Here is a 13,500-nt window from a genome sequence, read left to right as displayed (position 1 = left end):
GGGATGAAAATTCTGTGTTCTATCGTTTTGATGATGTTGTTAACGTAAGTATATTGTCCCACTGTTATTGAACAGTTTTGATATATTATCATGAATGAACCGGTTAGGTTCCGGTCTGAAATCCCACACGTGGTACGAAGCGTAGTGTTAACGTTATTGAGAAGTGCTGTCGTGCGACTCATCTCTGTGATCGGTGGATAGTTGGATATATGTTCAAATGTACATTTTCCTTCCATTCCTGCCACTATTCGGGAAATACACCTGTCTTCTGAAACATCTTCTAAATCTGATCGGTTACATAGGCTCCAATTGCCAAATCGTTCACAGTTGAGTTTCTGTAATAATAGTTCATTCGGTCCTCTAAGATAACTGTTTCCTTTCAATTGAATGCGTTGTGATTTTTTGATGATTGCTTCAATTTTTAATTTCTCGTAGATTGTTTGAAAAAATGTTGGAATATTTATTACGTAGAGCAGTATCTCGTTGTTTGTGCCGATGGTCACCTTTGCGAAGTTCAGTGCTTCTTCCTGGAGTTCGTAATATACGCCTTGATTGCTTAAAGATTCATCTATTAGATTGATCTCCTCTGTGCTTAACAGCTTATAATTAACTATCCCTAGCTTTGCGAGTGTAACAGACTCCTGTATTGCTGAAATTTCCTTGTTTATAATGTCTATATTCAGAATTATGTTTAACATTTGAATTCCTTCCATGGTTAAGGTAGAGCGGTTTTCTTCTAAATTAATCAATCTATTAACTGTATCTGTTATGTTTTCTAAACTGTTGTAAACCTGATCATTTATTGATATTTGTTTGTTACTGTTATCTGTTATGCCATTAATTCCTTCAGTGATCATGTTCAGGTCATCAGCGTCTGGTGAGCCGGACATCCATTTCCAGGCTCGTCCTAGTGCGTCCAATCGTTTTTGTCTCGTTCGTGGTTTGAGGTGTTTTACGTTAATTGTGAGGTCGTCTATCTTTTGTTTCAGTAGTGTAATCAGGTCAGGGTAACTCGAGTTTATTCTCGAGAACTGTGCTTCTATTTGAAATATTGTATTTTCTATGGCTGTAATGTTGATAGTATGCACAAATTTTTGATATCCTCCTAGGATCCTTGCTTCTCCTGTTTTGACTATAGCTACTGGGTCTTCATTTACATTATGAATTTCGATGTTTTGGCTGAGTGCCAGTGGTAGCAAAAAATAAAGGATGTACATGAGTACAGCGGGACAACGCCTAGGTCCTATAGTCCTATTATTTCCGGGGGTGAACGGTTCTGGTTAGTGCACCTGGTCGCGCTTCGGGGCTGCAAATCGTCGAGTTGATCAGCGATGGCTCTAAGTCCGAGTCTCCGAATTCCACTTATTGCGGGCAGCTACAGATGGCTTTATACTATTACTAACCGAGTCCCGTCTTTCGGGCGCCAGTTATCAACTCATGTGCCGGAGGTTCTTTTTAAAAAACAAACCTCTTGCTACTATGGTCGAATCAAGAATGAATTTTTATTTCTAACAAAATTGTTACAGAGGCCTGAGCTAATCGAACCTACATTAATGATGACGCTGCGCTGGTGCTGCTCGTCGGGTGCTGCTGCGTCGGCAATTAATGTGTCTCCGATTCCGGGCTCCGACTGGTGTCACGCGCACCTGTTTGCGCGTGGCGAAATATTTTTGAAGCTCCTGGCCAGGTCCGGTGATAACTTGCATCGTATTATCACTGTAAGTGAAAATAAGAAAGATAATTTAATGGTTTACAACTTTGTCGAAGACTGCTAGTCAATCCGGCTTTGTTGAAAGAAGTTATTAAACTTTTAGTGAAGTGATGTCTGAGTCAGTTTTGCATGGGGCCTAGCAGTACGTGGTAGTATATCAGTACTAGGTTCTAACAAACTAAACATTTTTGTGGAATAATGGTTAGATTTAGCTGAATAGTATGTTCGGAAGAATTGCAGTACATAACACGAGTTATGTTTTGGTTAGAAAATTTTAGTTCCACCTGTGACCGCATAGATAGCGCCTACACTAACTTTTCAACGGAGAGAGATAGAATATCGAGATGTTTGGCAAAATTACTGAAAAAACCTTGTTCTACAACTTTGTAGAAGACACCTAATTTCTATCTCTCTCCGTTGAAAAGTTAGTGTTGGCGCCATCTATGCGGTCACAGATGGAACTAAAGTTTTCTAACCAAAACATAACTCGTATTATGTACTACAATTCTTCCGAACACTAACATCTAACCATTATTCCATAAAAATGTTTAGTTTGTTAGAACCTAGTACTGATACACTACCATGCACTGCTAGGCCCCACGCAAAACTGACTCAGACATCACTTCGTTATAAGTTTAATAACTTTTCTTGTTCGAGTCGGATCGCTTTGCAGTCTTCAACAAAGTTGTAGATAATAGAACTATCTTCTTAATTTTCACTTTTGGTGATAATCTGATGTATACAGTTCCCCCTAGCGGTGAAAATGTTCGTAAGTGGGTTTTCTCCATGTAAATTGTCGAAAAATCCCATACAAACTTCAAGCACGTTGGTCCGGTAGCTAGATTTGTTCGATTTGGCTCAAATTTGGAGCAAACACTCCTGGTGGGACTAGGAATCGACTCAGGGGTGGGCCGATGGGGATCATTTTTTTCTGTCACTCTAATGTACAGTAACAATATATAACAACACAGACAATCGAGCAACAAGCAACGGTAACAATACAGTATTCCAAACAAAATGTCAAACTTTTCGTGAAATTGTCGGAAACAGAGTCCTAATGGCCATGTTGATGGAGATAGTGCTATTTTTCTTAGCCTTGCGTCAATTCCTACTTTGAATGAAATGAACGGCATTAATGACTCGTCCTTCCATTCAGGTACGAGCTTCTTCACAATTGCAGCATTAGTTCCGAGTGATTCTGCGACCAGAGTAGCAATATCTTTCTCACTCACTGTGTTCTTGACACGCGTAAAGAATAGCCAACAAAGATTTGTAGAATTACTTGACTCCAAAGAACCAGCAACCCTACACCCTTGTTTCAATCGAGTGGACGACATTTGCGGGATTGATTGAGCTAGAGATGAACTTGTTTCCGCCAAAGAAAAACAAGATTCAGCCATTTCGGTAATTGATTCACTCAGTATTCACATCGACAGCAACAGTAGCCGCATGAGCAGGGGTAAATGAAGTAGCGTCGGTGATCGCCTCTCGTTTATCTCGAAAAGCCTGCATCTTGCGAAAGCCGTCCATGATCGTCGTACACGGGGTACAGATCCACCAGATATTCTTGTACCTGTTGCAGCAGGTGACCTCTGCAGTAGACAGCACAGCACATTCTGCATGATAATTATCCTGACAAAATCCATCACAAGAAATGGTTACCCCTCCAGGCATGATAGGCAAGGCACATTCGCAGCAAAACATCTTCAATCAGCACGACTTTCTCTTGTTCGATACAGCTGGTATGATGAAGAATAACGTTCTTTTGTTTTCGACTGTATAGAAGCGGTAGCACCGAAAGATAGAACAAACGGATAGTTCGTTTAATCGGGTGAAAAATCGCCTTTTTATCTATAATATCACCAGCGATGTAAAATGTACGATCCGAAAACAGTGCACTATAACTGATAAAAGCGAATGGCAGCAAAATACGATATGGAAATCGATCGCGCGACTATTTTCCACGAAAAAGCGAAAGCAGCTCAGCTGACAAACAACCGGTCGGAGGGAATACACACAACTGACTTTTATTAACAGAGCATTAACAATAATTCGTTGGTGTGTCTATTTTATGGGCCATTTTTTCGCTTCCCCATTGATTTGGTTTGAGATTTCTAGCACTGATGTTGTCCTATGCTGATTTGAGCGATTCTCTGAGTCCTGCCACTATCCCATGTAGTATGTGTTATCAAAAACATCGCGAAGCATCAAGTTCTAAATGTTCTCAAGCGATATAATATCCGAAGAGAGTGATAAGAGCTCTAAGAAATGTCTCATCACACTGTTAGGTGGATTAAAAGCGTTTTTATTTATTTAGGTACTATGTATTAGTCCATTTCATATTTTTTATTTTTTTTTTCTGTCGGCCTCCGTCGGTGAGTCAGTGCCTGCACTCTAGCTCTCAACACATGAACCGGGACCAACGGCTTTACTTTACTGTCCAGAGAGATTTTTCACAACAGAAAATCTCAACGATCTCGCATAGAATTGAACCAAAACCCACTGGGATGAGAAACAATTCGTTTGTTTTGTTATTTCGTTATTTATATTTTTCCTTTGCACTGTCTTTTATCTTTTTTTCAGTTTTCGTTGCCTTGCTTTGATATCATTATTTTGATCCACATTTCATTTATTTCGTTTGAATTCATAATTTTTTCTCTTTCTCGCACTTCTGTTTGTGCATGTGCAAATTCACATTTTAGTGAATTCAAAGCTTTACATTTTTCTCCTTTTTCGGTTATTTATTCCGTATTTTCCATTCTTACATTCTTGGAGTTGCAATAGTATTCGCTTCTGTTTTTCCATCTCTCCTTTCCAGAAAATTGTTGGCATAAATGTTAAATAAGCAAACACAGCGCCTTACATAAGCGTACGGTCGTTTAATCTGTTTTGGCTGCCGTAGTTATTTTTTTTCTTTAAATATTTAATAATACAATATTCTTTTTCTATGTTCATTATTTTTTTTAACAATTTGCTTTCTCACTTTGTATTAAACTTTTGTTTTCGATGTTTCTAACTTATACTTTCATTTTCGTTTATTGTTTCTCAAGAATTTCTCTCTTCTCTCCGTAATATTAAATTTCTCTTCCGCTTTGCCATTTGCCTAATTTTTAGTTCTTCATTTTTTTTTTTTTTTTGCTTTGGTTTTCTCACTATTACACTTCTCTGATTTTATCTCCACCTGTGTTTTTGTCTTATTTTTAATCGCGCTTTTTTACAGACTTTTTTACTATTTTGACTTTGTTATTTAGATATTTGAACTTTTTATACAATTTTCTTTTCTTTTTTGCCTGTGTTCCTTATTGCTTTATAACTGATTCTACTGTTTTGGCTTTGCTCCAATTTTTTCTTTTTGTGTTTTTTTTTGTTCAATTTGTATTTCTTCCAATTTCTTCTGTTTGTTTTGGTAGAATTCTGGTGCTTTATTGTAGCATTTTTGTCCGTTTTTGGTTGGCTCAAAATTTGTTTGTTTTTTTTTACATTTTTTAATTATGACGTTTTACATTCTTGAATTTCAATCGGTGTTCGTTTCATTTCTTTTTTCCTCCTTTCAGCAAAGGGATTCGAAATAGTTTCTTTTTAGTTTCTCTTCTTTTTACAAAATTTTCTGGAATGAATGTAGAAGTAGAACTAAATGTCCTAAGCAAGCGAATGTCTCCTCTTCTCATTTGTTTCTATATTTTATGTTATTAACCATGTCGACATTTTCCATTCTTCCTGTATTTTTTCATCTTGTTTTCTCTTACTTGTTTTTTCTTGTTCACTATTTCTCAATCCATGTTATGTAAAAAAAACCCCGGCGTAAAAAAGCTTTTGCAAATGCCGTGTCAAATAAACGTTTTATGAAAAAAAATTATTTCCCAATTTTTCTAACCCTTTGTCTTTGATATTTCTATTTCTCCAACATGGTTTGTATTTGCTTTTGTTAATTTCTCATTGCAATTTTCTACATTTCTAATTTGCATCAACAGTATTGGGATTTTTCCAAAAAAATTATTGCTTTTTTCCCAATTTTCTTCATTTCTTATTTTCAAATGTAGACCAGGACTCGTATTTGCTCGTTCAAGAGTTATTTGAGTACAATATTCGAAATCCGAAAATTGACACTTGAACATTGAAAATTATCAATTGAAAATTGTAGATTGAAAATTAACTATTACAAAATGCAAATTGAAAATTGTCATTTAAAAATTCTAAATAAAGAATAAAAAATAGAAGGAAAATAGTAAATAGAAAAAAATAAAATAAAAAACAGAAAATAGCAAATAAATAACGGAAAAAAAGAAACAGAAAATAGAAAATAAAAATCAGAAAATAAAAGAAAGGAGAAAAAGAGGAAAATAGAAAATAAAAAATAGAAAATTGACAATAGAATGTAGAAAATAGAAAATCGAAAATAGAAATAAAAAATTAGAAAATAAAAAAGAAAAAAAAAATAGAGAAAGGAAAATAGCAAATAGAAAATAGAATGCGAATACATAATAGAAAATGAAAAGAAAAAAAAATAAAGATAAATTGAAAAAGGGGATTAGATATTTGCAACTTCAAATTTCAAATGTAAAATTTCAAATTGCGAATTTGAAAATTTTAATTTGAAATTTTAAAATTTGAGATTTTAAAATTTGAGATTCTAAAATTTGAGATTTTAAAATTCGAGATTTTAAAATTTTAGATTGTAAAATTTGAGATTTTAAAATTTGAAATTTTAAAATAGGAGATTTTAAAATTTGAGATTTTAAAATTCGAGATTTTAAAATTTGAGATAAAATTTGAGATTTTAAAATTTGAGATTTTAAAATTCGAGATTTTAAAATTTGAGATTTTAAAATTTGAAATTTCAAAATTTGAGATTCGAAAATTTGAGATTTTAAAATTTGAGATTTTAAAATTCGAGATTTTAAAATGTGAGATTTTAAAATTTTAGATTGTAAAATTTGAGATTTTAAAATTTGAGATTTTAAAATATGAGATTTTAAAATTTGAGATTTTAAAATTCGAGATTTTAAAATTTGAGATAAAATTTGAGATTTTAAAATTTGAGATTTTAAAATTTGAGATTTTAAAATTTGAGATTTTAAAATTTGAGATTTTAAAATTTGAGATAAAATTTGAGATTTTAAAATTTGAGATTTCAAAATTTGAGATTCGAAAATTTGAGATTTTAAAATTTGAGATTTTAAAATTTGAGATTTTAAAATTTGAAATTTTAAAATTTGATTTTAAAATTTGAGATTCTAAAATATGAAATTTGAAACTGGAAATATGAAATTTGCAATTCGAAATTTGAAATTTGAACTTTGAAATTTGAAATTTGAAATTTGAAATTTGAAATTTGAAATTTGAAATTTGAAATTTGAAATTTGAAATTTGAAATTTGAAATTTGAAATTTGAAATTTGAAATTTGAAATTTGAAATTTGAAATTTGAAATTTGAAATTTGAAATTTGAAATTTGAAATTTGAAATTTGAAATTTGAAATTTGAAATTTGAAATTTGAAATTTGAAATTTGAAATTTGAAATTTGAAATTTGAAATTTGAAATTTGAAATTTGAAATTTGAAATTTGAAATTTGAAATTTGAAATTTGAAATTTGAAATTTGAAATTTGAAATTTGAAATTTGAAATTTGAAATTTGAAATTTGAAATTTGAAATTTGAAATTTGAAATTTGAAATTTGAAATTTGAAATTTGAAATTTGAAATTTGAAATTTGAAATTTGAAATTTGAAATTTGAAATTTGAAATTTGAAATTTGAAATTTGAAATTTGAAATTTGAAATTTGAAATTTGAAATTTGAAATTTGAAATTTGAAATTTGAAATTTGAAATTTGAAATTTGAAATTTGAAATTTGAAATTTGAAATTTGAAATTTGAAATTTGAAATTTGAAATTTGAAATTTGAAATTTGAAATTTGAAATTTGAAATTTGAAATTTGAAATTTGAAATTTGAAATTTGAAATTTGAAATTTGAAATTTGAAATTTGAAATTTGAAATTTGAAATTTGAAATTTGAAATTTGAAATTTGAAATTTGAAATTTGAAATTTGAAATTTGAAATTTGAAATTTGAAATTTGAAATTTGAAATTTGAAATTTGAAATTTGAAATTTGAAATTTGAAATTTGAAATTTGAAATTTGAAATTTGAAATTTGAAATTTGAAATTTGAAATTTGAAATTTGAAATTTGAAATTTGAAATTTGAAATTTGAAATTTGAAATTTGAAATTTGAAATTTGAAATTTGAAATTTGAAATTTGAAATTTGAAATTTGAAATTTGAAATTTGAAATTTGAAATTTGAAATTTGAAATTTGAAATTTGAAATTTGAAATTTGAAATTTGAAATTTGAAATTTGAAATTTGAAATTTGAAATTTGAAATTTGAAATTTGAAATTTGAAATTTGAAATTTGAAATTTGAAATTTGAAATTTGAAATTTGAAATTTGAAATTTGAAATTTGAAATTTGAAATTTGAAATTTGAAATTTGAAATTTGAAATTTGAAATTTGAAATTTGAAATTTGAAATTTGAAATTTGAAATTTGAAATTTGAAATTTGAAATTTGAAATTTGAAATTTGAAATTTGAAATTTGAAATTTGAAATTTGAAATTTGAAATTTGAAATTTGAAATTTGAAATTTGAAATTTGAAATTTGAAATTTGAAATTTGAAATTTGAAATTTGAAATTTGAAATTTGAAATTTGAAATTTGAAATTTGAAATTTGAAATTTGAAATTTGAAATTTGAAATTTGAAATTTGAAATTTGAAATTTGAAATTTGAAATTTGAAATTTGAAATTTGAAATTTGAAATTTGAAATTTGAAATTTGAAATTTGAAATTTGAAATTTGAAATTTGAAATTTGAAATTTGAAATTTGAAATTTGAAATTTGAAATTTGAAATTTGAAATTTGAAATTTGAAATTTGAAATTTGAAATTTGAAATTTGAAATTTGAAATTTGAAATTTGAAATTTGAAATTTGAAATTTGAAATTTGAAATTTGAAATTTGAAATTTGAAATTTGAAATTTGAAATTTGAAATTTGAAATTTGAAATTTGAAATTTGAAATTTGAAATTTGAAATTTGAAATTTAAAATTTAAAATTTGAAATTTGAAATTTGAAATTTGAAATTTGAAATTTGAAATTTGAAATTTGAAATTTGAAATTTGAAATTTGAAATTTGAAATTTGAAATTTGAAATTTGAAATTTTGAAATTTGAAATTTGAAATTTGAAATTTGAAATTTGAAATTTGAAATTTGAAATTTGAAATTTGAAATTTGAAATTTAAAATTTAAAATTTAAAATTTAAAATTTAAAATTTAAAATTTAAAATTTAAAATTTGAAATTTGAATTTTGAAATTGGAAATTGGAAATTTGATATTTGATATTTGAAATTCGAAATTTGGAATATGAAACTTGAAATTGCAAATTTGAAACTTGGAAATGGGAATTGAAATTTGGAATTTGAAATTTGCAATTCAAATTGAAATTATGAAATTTGAGATTTGAAATTGAAATTTTGAAATTTGAGATTTTAAAATTTGAGATTTCAAAATTTTTAAATTTGAGATTCCAAAATTTTTAAATTTGAGGTTCTAAAATTTGAAATTCGTAATTTGAAATCTGAAATTTGGAATTTGAAACTTGAAATTGCAAATTTGAAACTTGGAAATGGGAATGAAAAATAGAAATTTGGAATTTGAAATATGCAATTCAAATTGAAATTTTGAAATTTTAGATTTTAAAATTTGAGATTTTAAAATTTTTAAATTTGAGATTCCAAAATTTTTAAATATGAGATTCTAAAATTTGAAATTTGAAATCTGAAATTTGAAAATTGAAATTTCACATTTGAAATTTGAAAGTTGAAATTTGAAATGTGAAATTTGAAATTTAAAATATGAAATGTGAAATTTTAAAATTTGAAATTCGAATTTCAATTTTCAATTTTTCGAATTTCGAATTATTTCAAATTTCGAGATTCTAAAATTTGAAATAATTCGAAATTCAAAATTTAAAAATTGAAACTGGAAATTTGAAAGATTCGAAATTTGACATTTAAAATTTGAAATATGAAATTTAAAATTTGAAATTCGAATTTCAATTTTTAAATTTTGAATTTCGAATTATTTCAAATTTCGAATTTTAGAATCTCGAATTTCAATTTTAGGATTTCAAATTTGAAATTTCGAATTTTAAATTTCGTATTTCTTATTTCTAATTAGATTGGGAACTTTCAGTTTGTTTTACGTGACAGAGGGTAGCATCTTGCGTTCACTGCTCGTTTCAACTTTCATTAATGCTACATTTACCATTTTCAGGCATTAATGTGTGGGAATTTTAGCAGCCTCTGCGTTATTCCAATCTTGAAAAGATTTTAAAAAGAACGACGAAAATTGGCCTCTGAAAAAGTCAACCGAACAGATTCCTGAACCTCTCAAGCGCTTCTTGGTCCATCATCGTCTTCAGAATGTAAAAGTGAGTGACTAGTAGCTCTCTAGTACCACATCAAATCCACTTGAAATGCAAGAGCTGAAGCACTTTTCACCGCCTCCCGCCCAAACCCAGTCGTTGTTCCACTGCGAGTTCAGATCAGTAAGAAAATGAATTTGAATATGAATTTGCCCCTTCTTCAGAACCATGGCCCTAGCCAACGACGATACCAGCCGGTGCTGTATCCTCCGTTTTCATCATCCGGTTTCTGGCCACGCTCTGGGAATATATCATCCTTCCTGTCAGCACTTGACTGGCTCTCTTTGTGTGCGTGCGTGTGTGTGTGTGTGTGTGAAGGTACGTTTGTCGGGTCGAAAGTGACTGAGAGCTTCCTTTGTTGGGTACTTTGAAACGACCGGCATTTTCCAGAGGAAGGCCAGAGGCAGGGCCAAACCATGTAATGCTCTGGTAAATCCATTGTAATGCAATTTTACAGTGCCTGTCACCGGTTCCGGAAAGGATTTCAATCATTGTCACATGCATGGTGCACTTGAGGCTACCATTCCCTTCCCTCAGAAGGGGGAGAGGAACCCCAAAAGGCCAAAAACGCAAACAATGGGTTTAGGTGTTCCGTTCCGTTCCGACAGTGAGACTGAGACTGGTCCGGCCTCCTGTGTGCGAGTAGTACCGGGTGGATCCATTTCAAACGGCTCAATTACTTTTCGTTTACATTTCATTGAAGCTCTCGTTCGCATGGCTATCCGGATCAGTGCACTGTAGTCATGGCGACACGTTTGTCGTTTGCTTAGGATAGGGGGGGGCTTTTGCTAAACGGTACAGTCGGATCGTATGTATCCCCTCGTTCCGGTTCGAGTACCGAGTAGGCGCTGCGCGTCCGATTCCATTCACTGTTGGTGTCGGAAAATGTGCGTTCGACATTCGTTCGTCTGCTGATGGTGAATTGACTCGAACACTATGGGGATAATAATGCAACAAATGCAAACACAGTCGGACACAAAAACCCGGACCCGGCAGCATCACACAGATAAGTGGAATGGTAATGGAACAAATAATTGAATTTCACTTCCAGCGGCCATTGTCTGCCTGCCCGCCCTATCCAAGCCCAGCCACGAGGTAGCAATGCAGCGCCTGCTATGATGCGTATTGTTGTCCTGTCTGTCCCAACCCTCACGGAGACAGGTTGGCGTTCGCATGAAATAGGATAAATTGCAATCTCTACATCTTTTATTCGTAATAATTCTTAATCCAGCTGCGGCAGCAAAAAGCAGAACCAGCACGGACGAATGAGACCAAGTAGGTAAGGTGGGGGTCCACCCCGAATGCAATGTTTCGGTGGTTTTCGGAACTAAATAGTGTTACGGAAAACCGAAAACCGCTTTATGAATAGCGCACAGATGCGGCAAAGCGAAATGTTTGAATGGGCAAATAAATTCTCATTAATTCCCCTTATCGTGTCTGGCATTCGGCCAAAGGAAATTGAGTGTTTGCTTTTTGGCTCAAATCCATCTCTATCTGGCAATTCGGGCGCAACACTTGCTTCCGTGCCCGCTGGCACTCCGGTGGGAATAACGGGAAGAAGGGGTTTGGGTGGTCAGAGTCTTTGGAATGAGAAATCATTGTGACCAAATCGAGCTGAAACTTGTTCTTGTTTGACCAGCAACAAATGGGAGAATTAAAATTGAAATTTGCTGCTGTGGGGACTCGTTTCAATATATATATTTAAGGATGATATTGAACGTTGAAGTGAGTGCGCAGTATCTACCATTCACCAGTGGATTGTGGTTGGTTCGTTTCGGGGTGGTAGATTCGGGTGCACTTCAATTGAACATCCGACAAAAACTAATGAATTTAAACGATGACAACTGATGGACTTACCTCCACTCCTGGTTCACCAGGATCACCTTTCTTGCCACGCTTCCCTCTTTTACCGGGAGGTCCTGGAGGGCCAGGTGGTCCTGAAAGATAGAAACAAACACAAATCTCGATTAGAAAAGTTTCGTCCAAAAAAAAAAATCAAATTATGCTCAAAGTGAACCGATAACTCAACAAACTTCAGTGACAGAAATTTATTCCCTCTCGTTACTCAATTTCCTGTCTGTCATCATCATCATCATCATCTAGCGCCAGCATCGTCTTTCCACGCCTAAAACCAAGAATTGGAGGGATTATTTAAACGAATCCAACCGACCGACCACGATCAATATTGCTTCATAAATTTTCCAGAATGACCGTGCTCTGTTTTGTAATTTAAGCCGAGAAATGTAAACAACCGTCACTTTGATGCGGCGAGCCAGCTTATCTTCCCCTCCGCATCGTCAACCGAGGGAGCGGTAGAAAAACGTGGTGACATCCAAATTTGGACGATTCGTTTTGATCTAGATGCTGTCAAATTTATCTTCTCCTCCACGAGGCTTCCCTCCTCCGCCGACGTAGTAAAACATCACAGCATGTGGACCGTAGGGTTTTTATTTTTTTTTTTTCACAGTTTCGGATGCCTTCATTTCCGAAACTAGAAAGAACCTCGTAATTTGATTAAATCGTCACTCCGCCGTCGGCGGCCTCATCGTGGACCGTGTTTCCATCGTGGGACGAAAGAGTGCGTTGAAAACCTATTCCATCGAGAAATGTGAAAAAAAGATCATACGCAATATGTCACACAGTCCGGCGTTGGTGGTAATGGTGATGATGGCAACCCGCAGCTCAACACAGGAAGCGCACTTTATTAAGAGTGAAAGCAACTTCCACCCGACCACAGAAGCAGCGCACTAACCAGCTGTGCGGCGGAAACTCACTGCTCAACTTCTGTCACTACATTTACTTCCATTTTATCGCTGATGGTTACTAGTTTCTATACACAACCGAGGAGAAGGCAGCCTGCTACGACGATGCATCCGACCCGGGCTGCGGTCGTCGTCGTCGTCGTCGCGAAAGCAAACATCATTTAATTTGACAATTTTCCGACTCTGCACAGTACACATCCAAGTGGGCGTCAGGTTTCCGATCTGGTTCCACACGCCCAGATGGAAAATTTAGCACGGCGTTGATGGATGACCGTGTGAACTGGGTGAGTTTAGATGGTAGGTGTTCCGGGATGCGGAGGCGGTGCGTTATGGCGTAGGTGGTAGTCGAAAACTTATTTTTGGACTGACCTTGGAATTATTCGCATTCCACGTTACTACCCACGTTTATCGCGTGATTGGGTGGAATCAACCGGAAGAATTTTTCAGATTCCGATTTAGGTGATAATGCTGCATGCGAACGAGCGAGTGAAGCCTTGCTAGAAATTGATTCAAAGAGAGTTTGCAGAAATGTAAAAATGATTTAC

At 33.0% G+C, this 13,500-nt stretch overlaps 1 protein-coding gene across 1 annotated transcript in view; it reads right to left on the bottom strand.

The window, feature by feature from the left end:
* Positions 1-13,500, bottom strand: part of LOC131694766 (collagen alpha chain CG42342-like) — a 259,583-nt gene that overhangs the window by 124,424 nt on the left and 121,659 nt on the right. The window contains exon 3 of the mRNA XM_058983270.1: positions 12,051-12,130. Coding sequence (XP_058839253.1) covers positions 12,051-12,130 — 80 coding nt within the window. The remainder of the gene's footprint in view (positions 1-12,050; positions 12,131-13,500) is intronic.

Source organism: Topomyia yanbarensis, chromosome 1, assembly GCF_030247195.1.
Source record: "Topomyia yanbarensis strain Yona2022 chromosome 1, ASM3024719v1, whole genome shotgun sequence".
Lineage (NCBI taxonomy): Eukaryota > Metazoa > Arthropoda > Insecta > Diptera > Culicidae > Topomyia > Topomyia yanbarensis.
The sequence above is the reverse complement of the archived record's forward strand: the minus strand, read 5'-3'. Positions and strand labels throughout refer to the sequence as shown.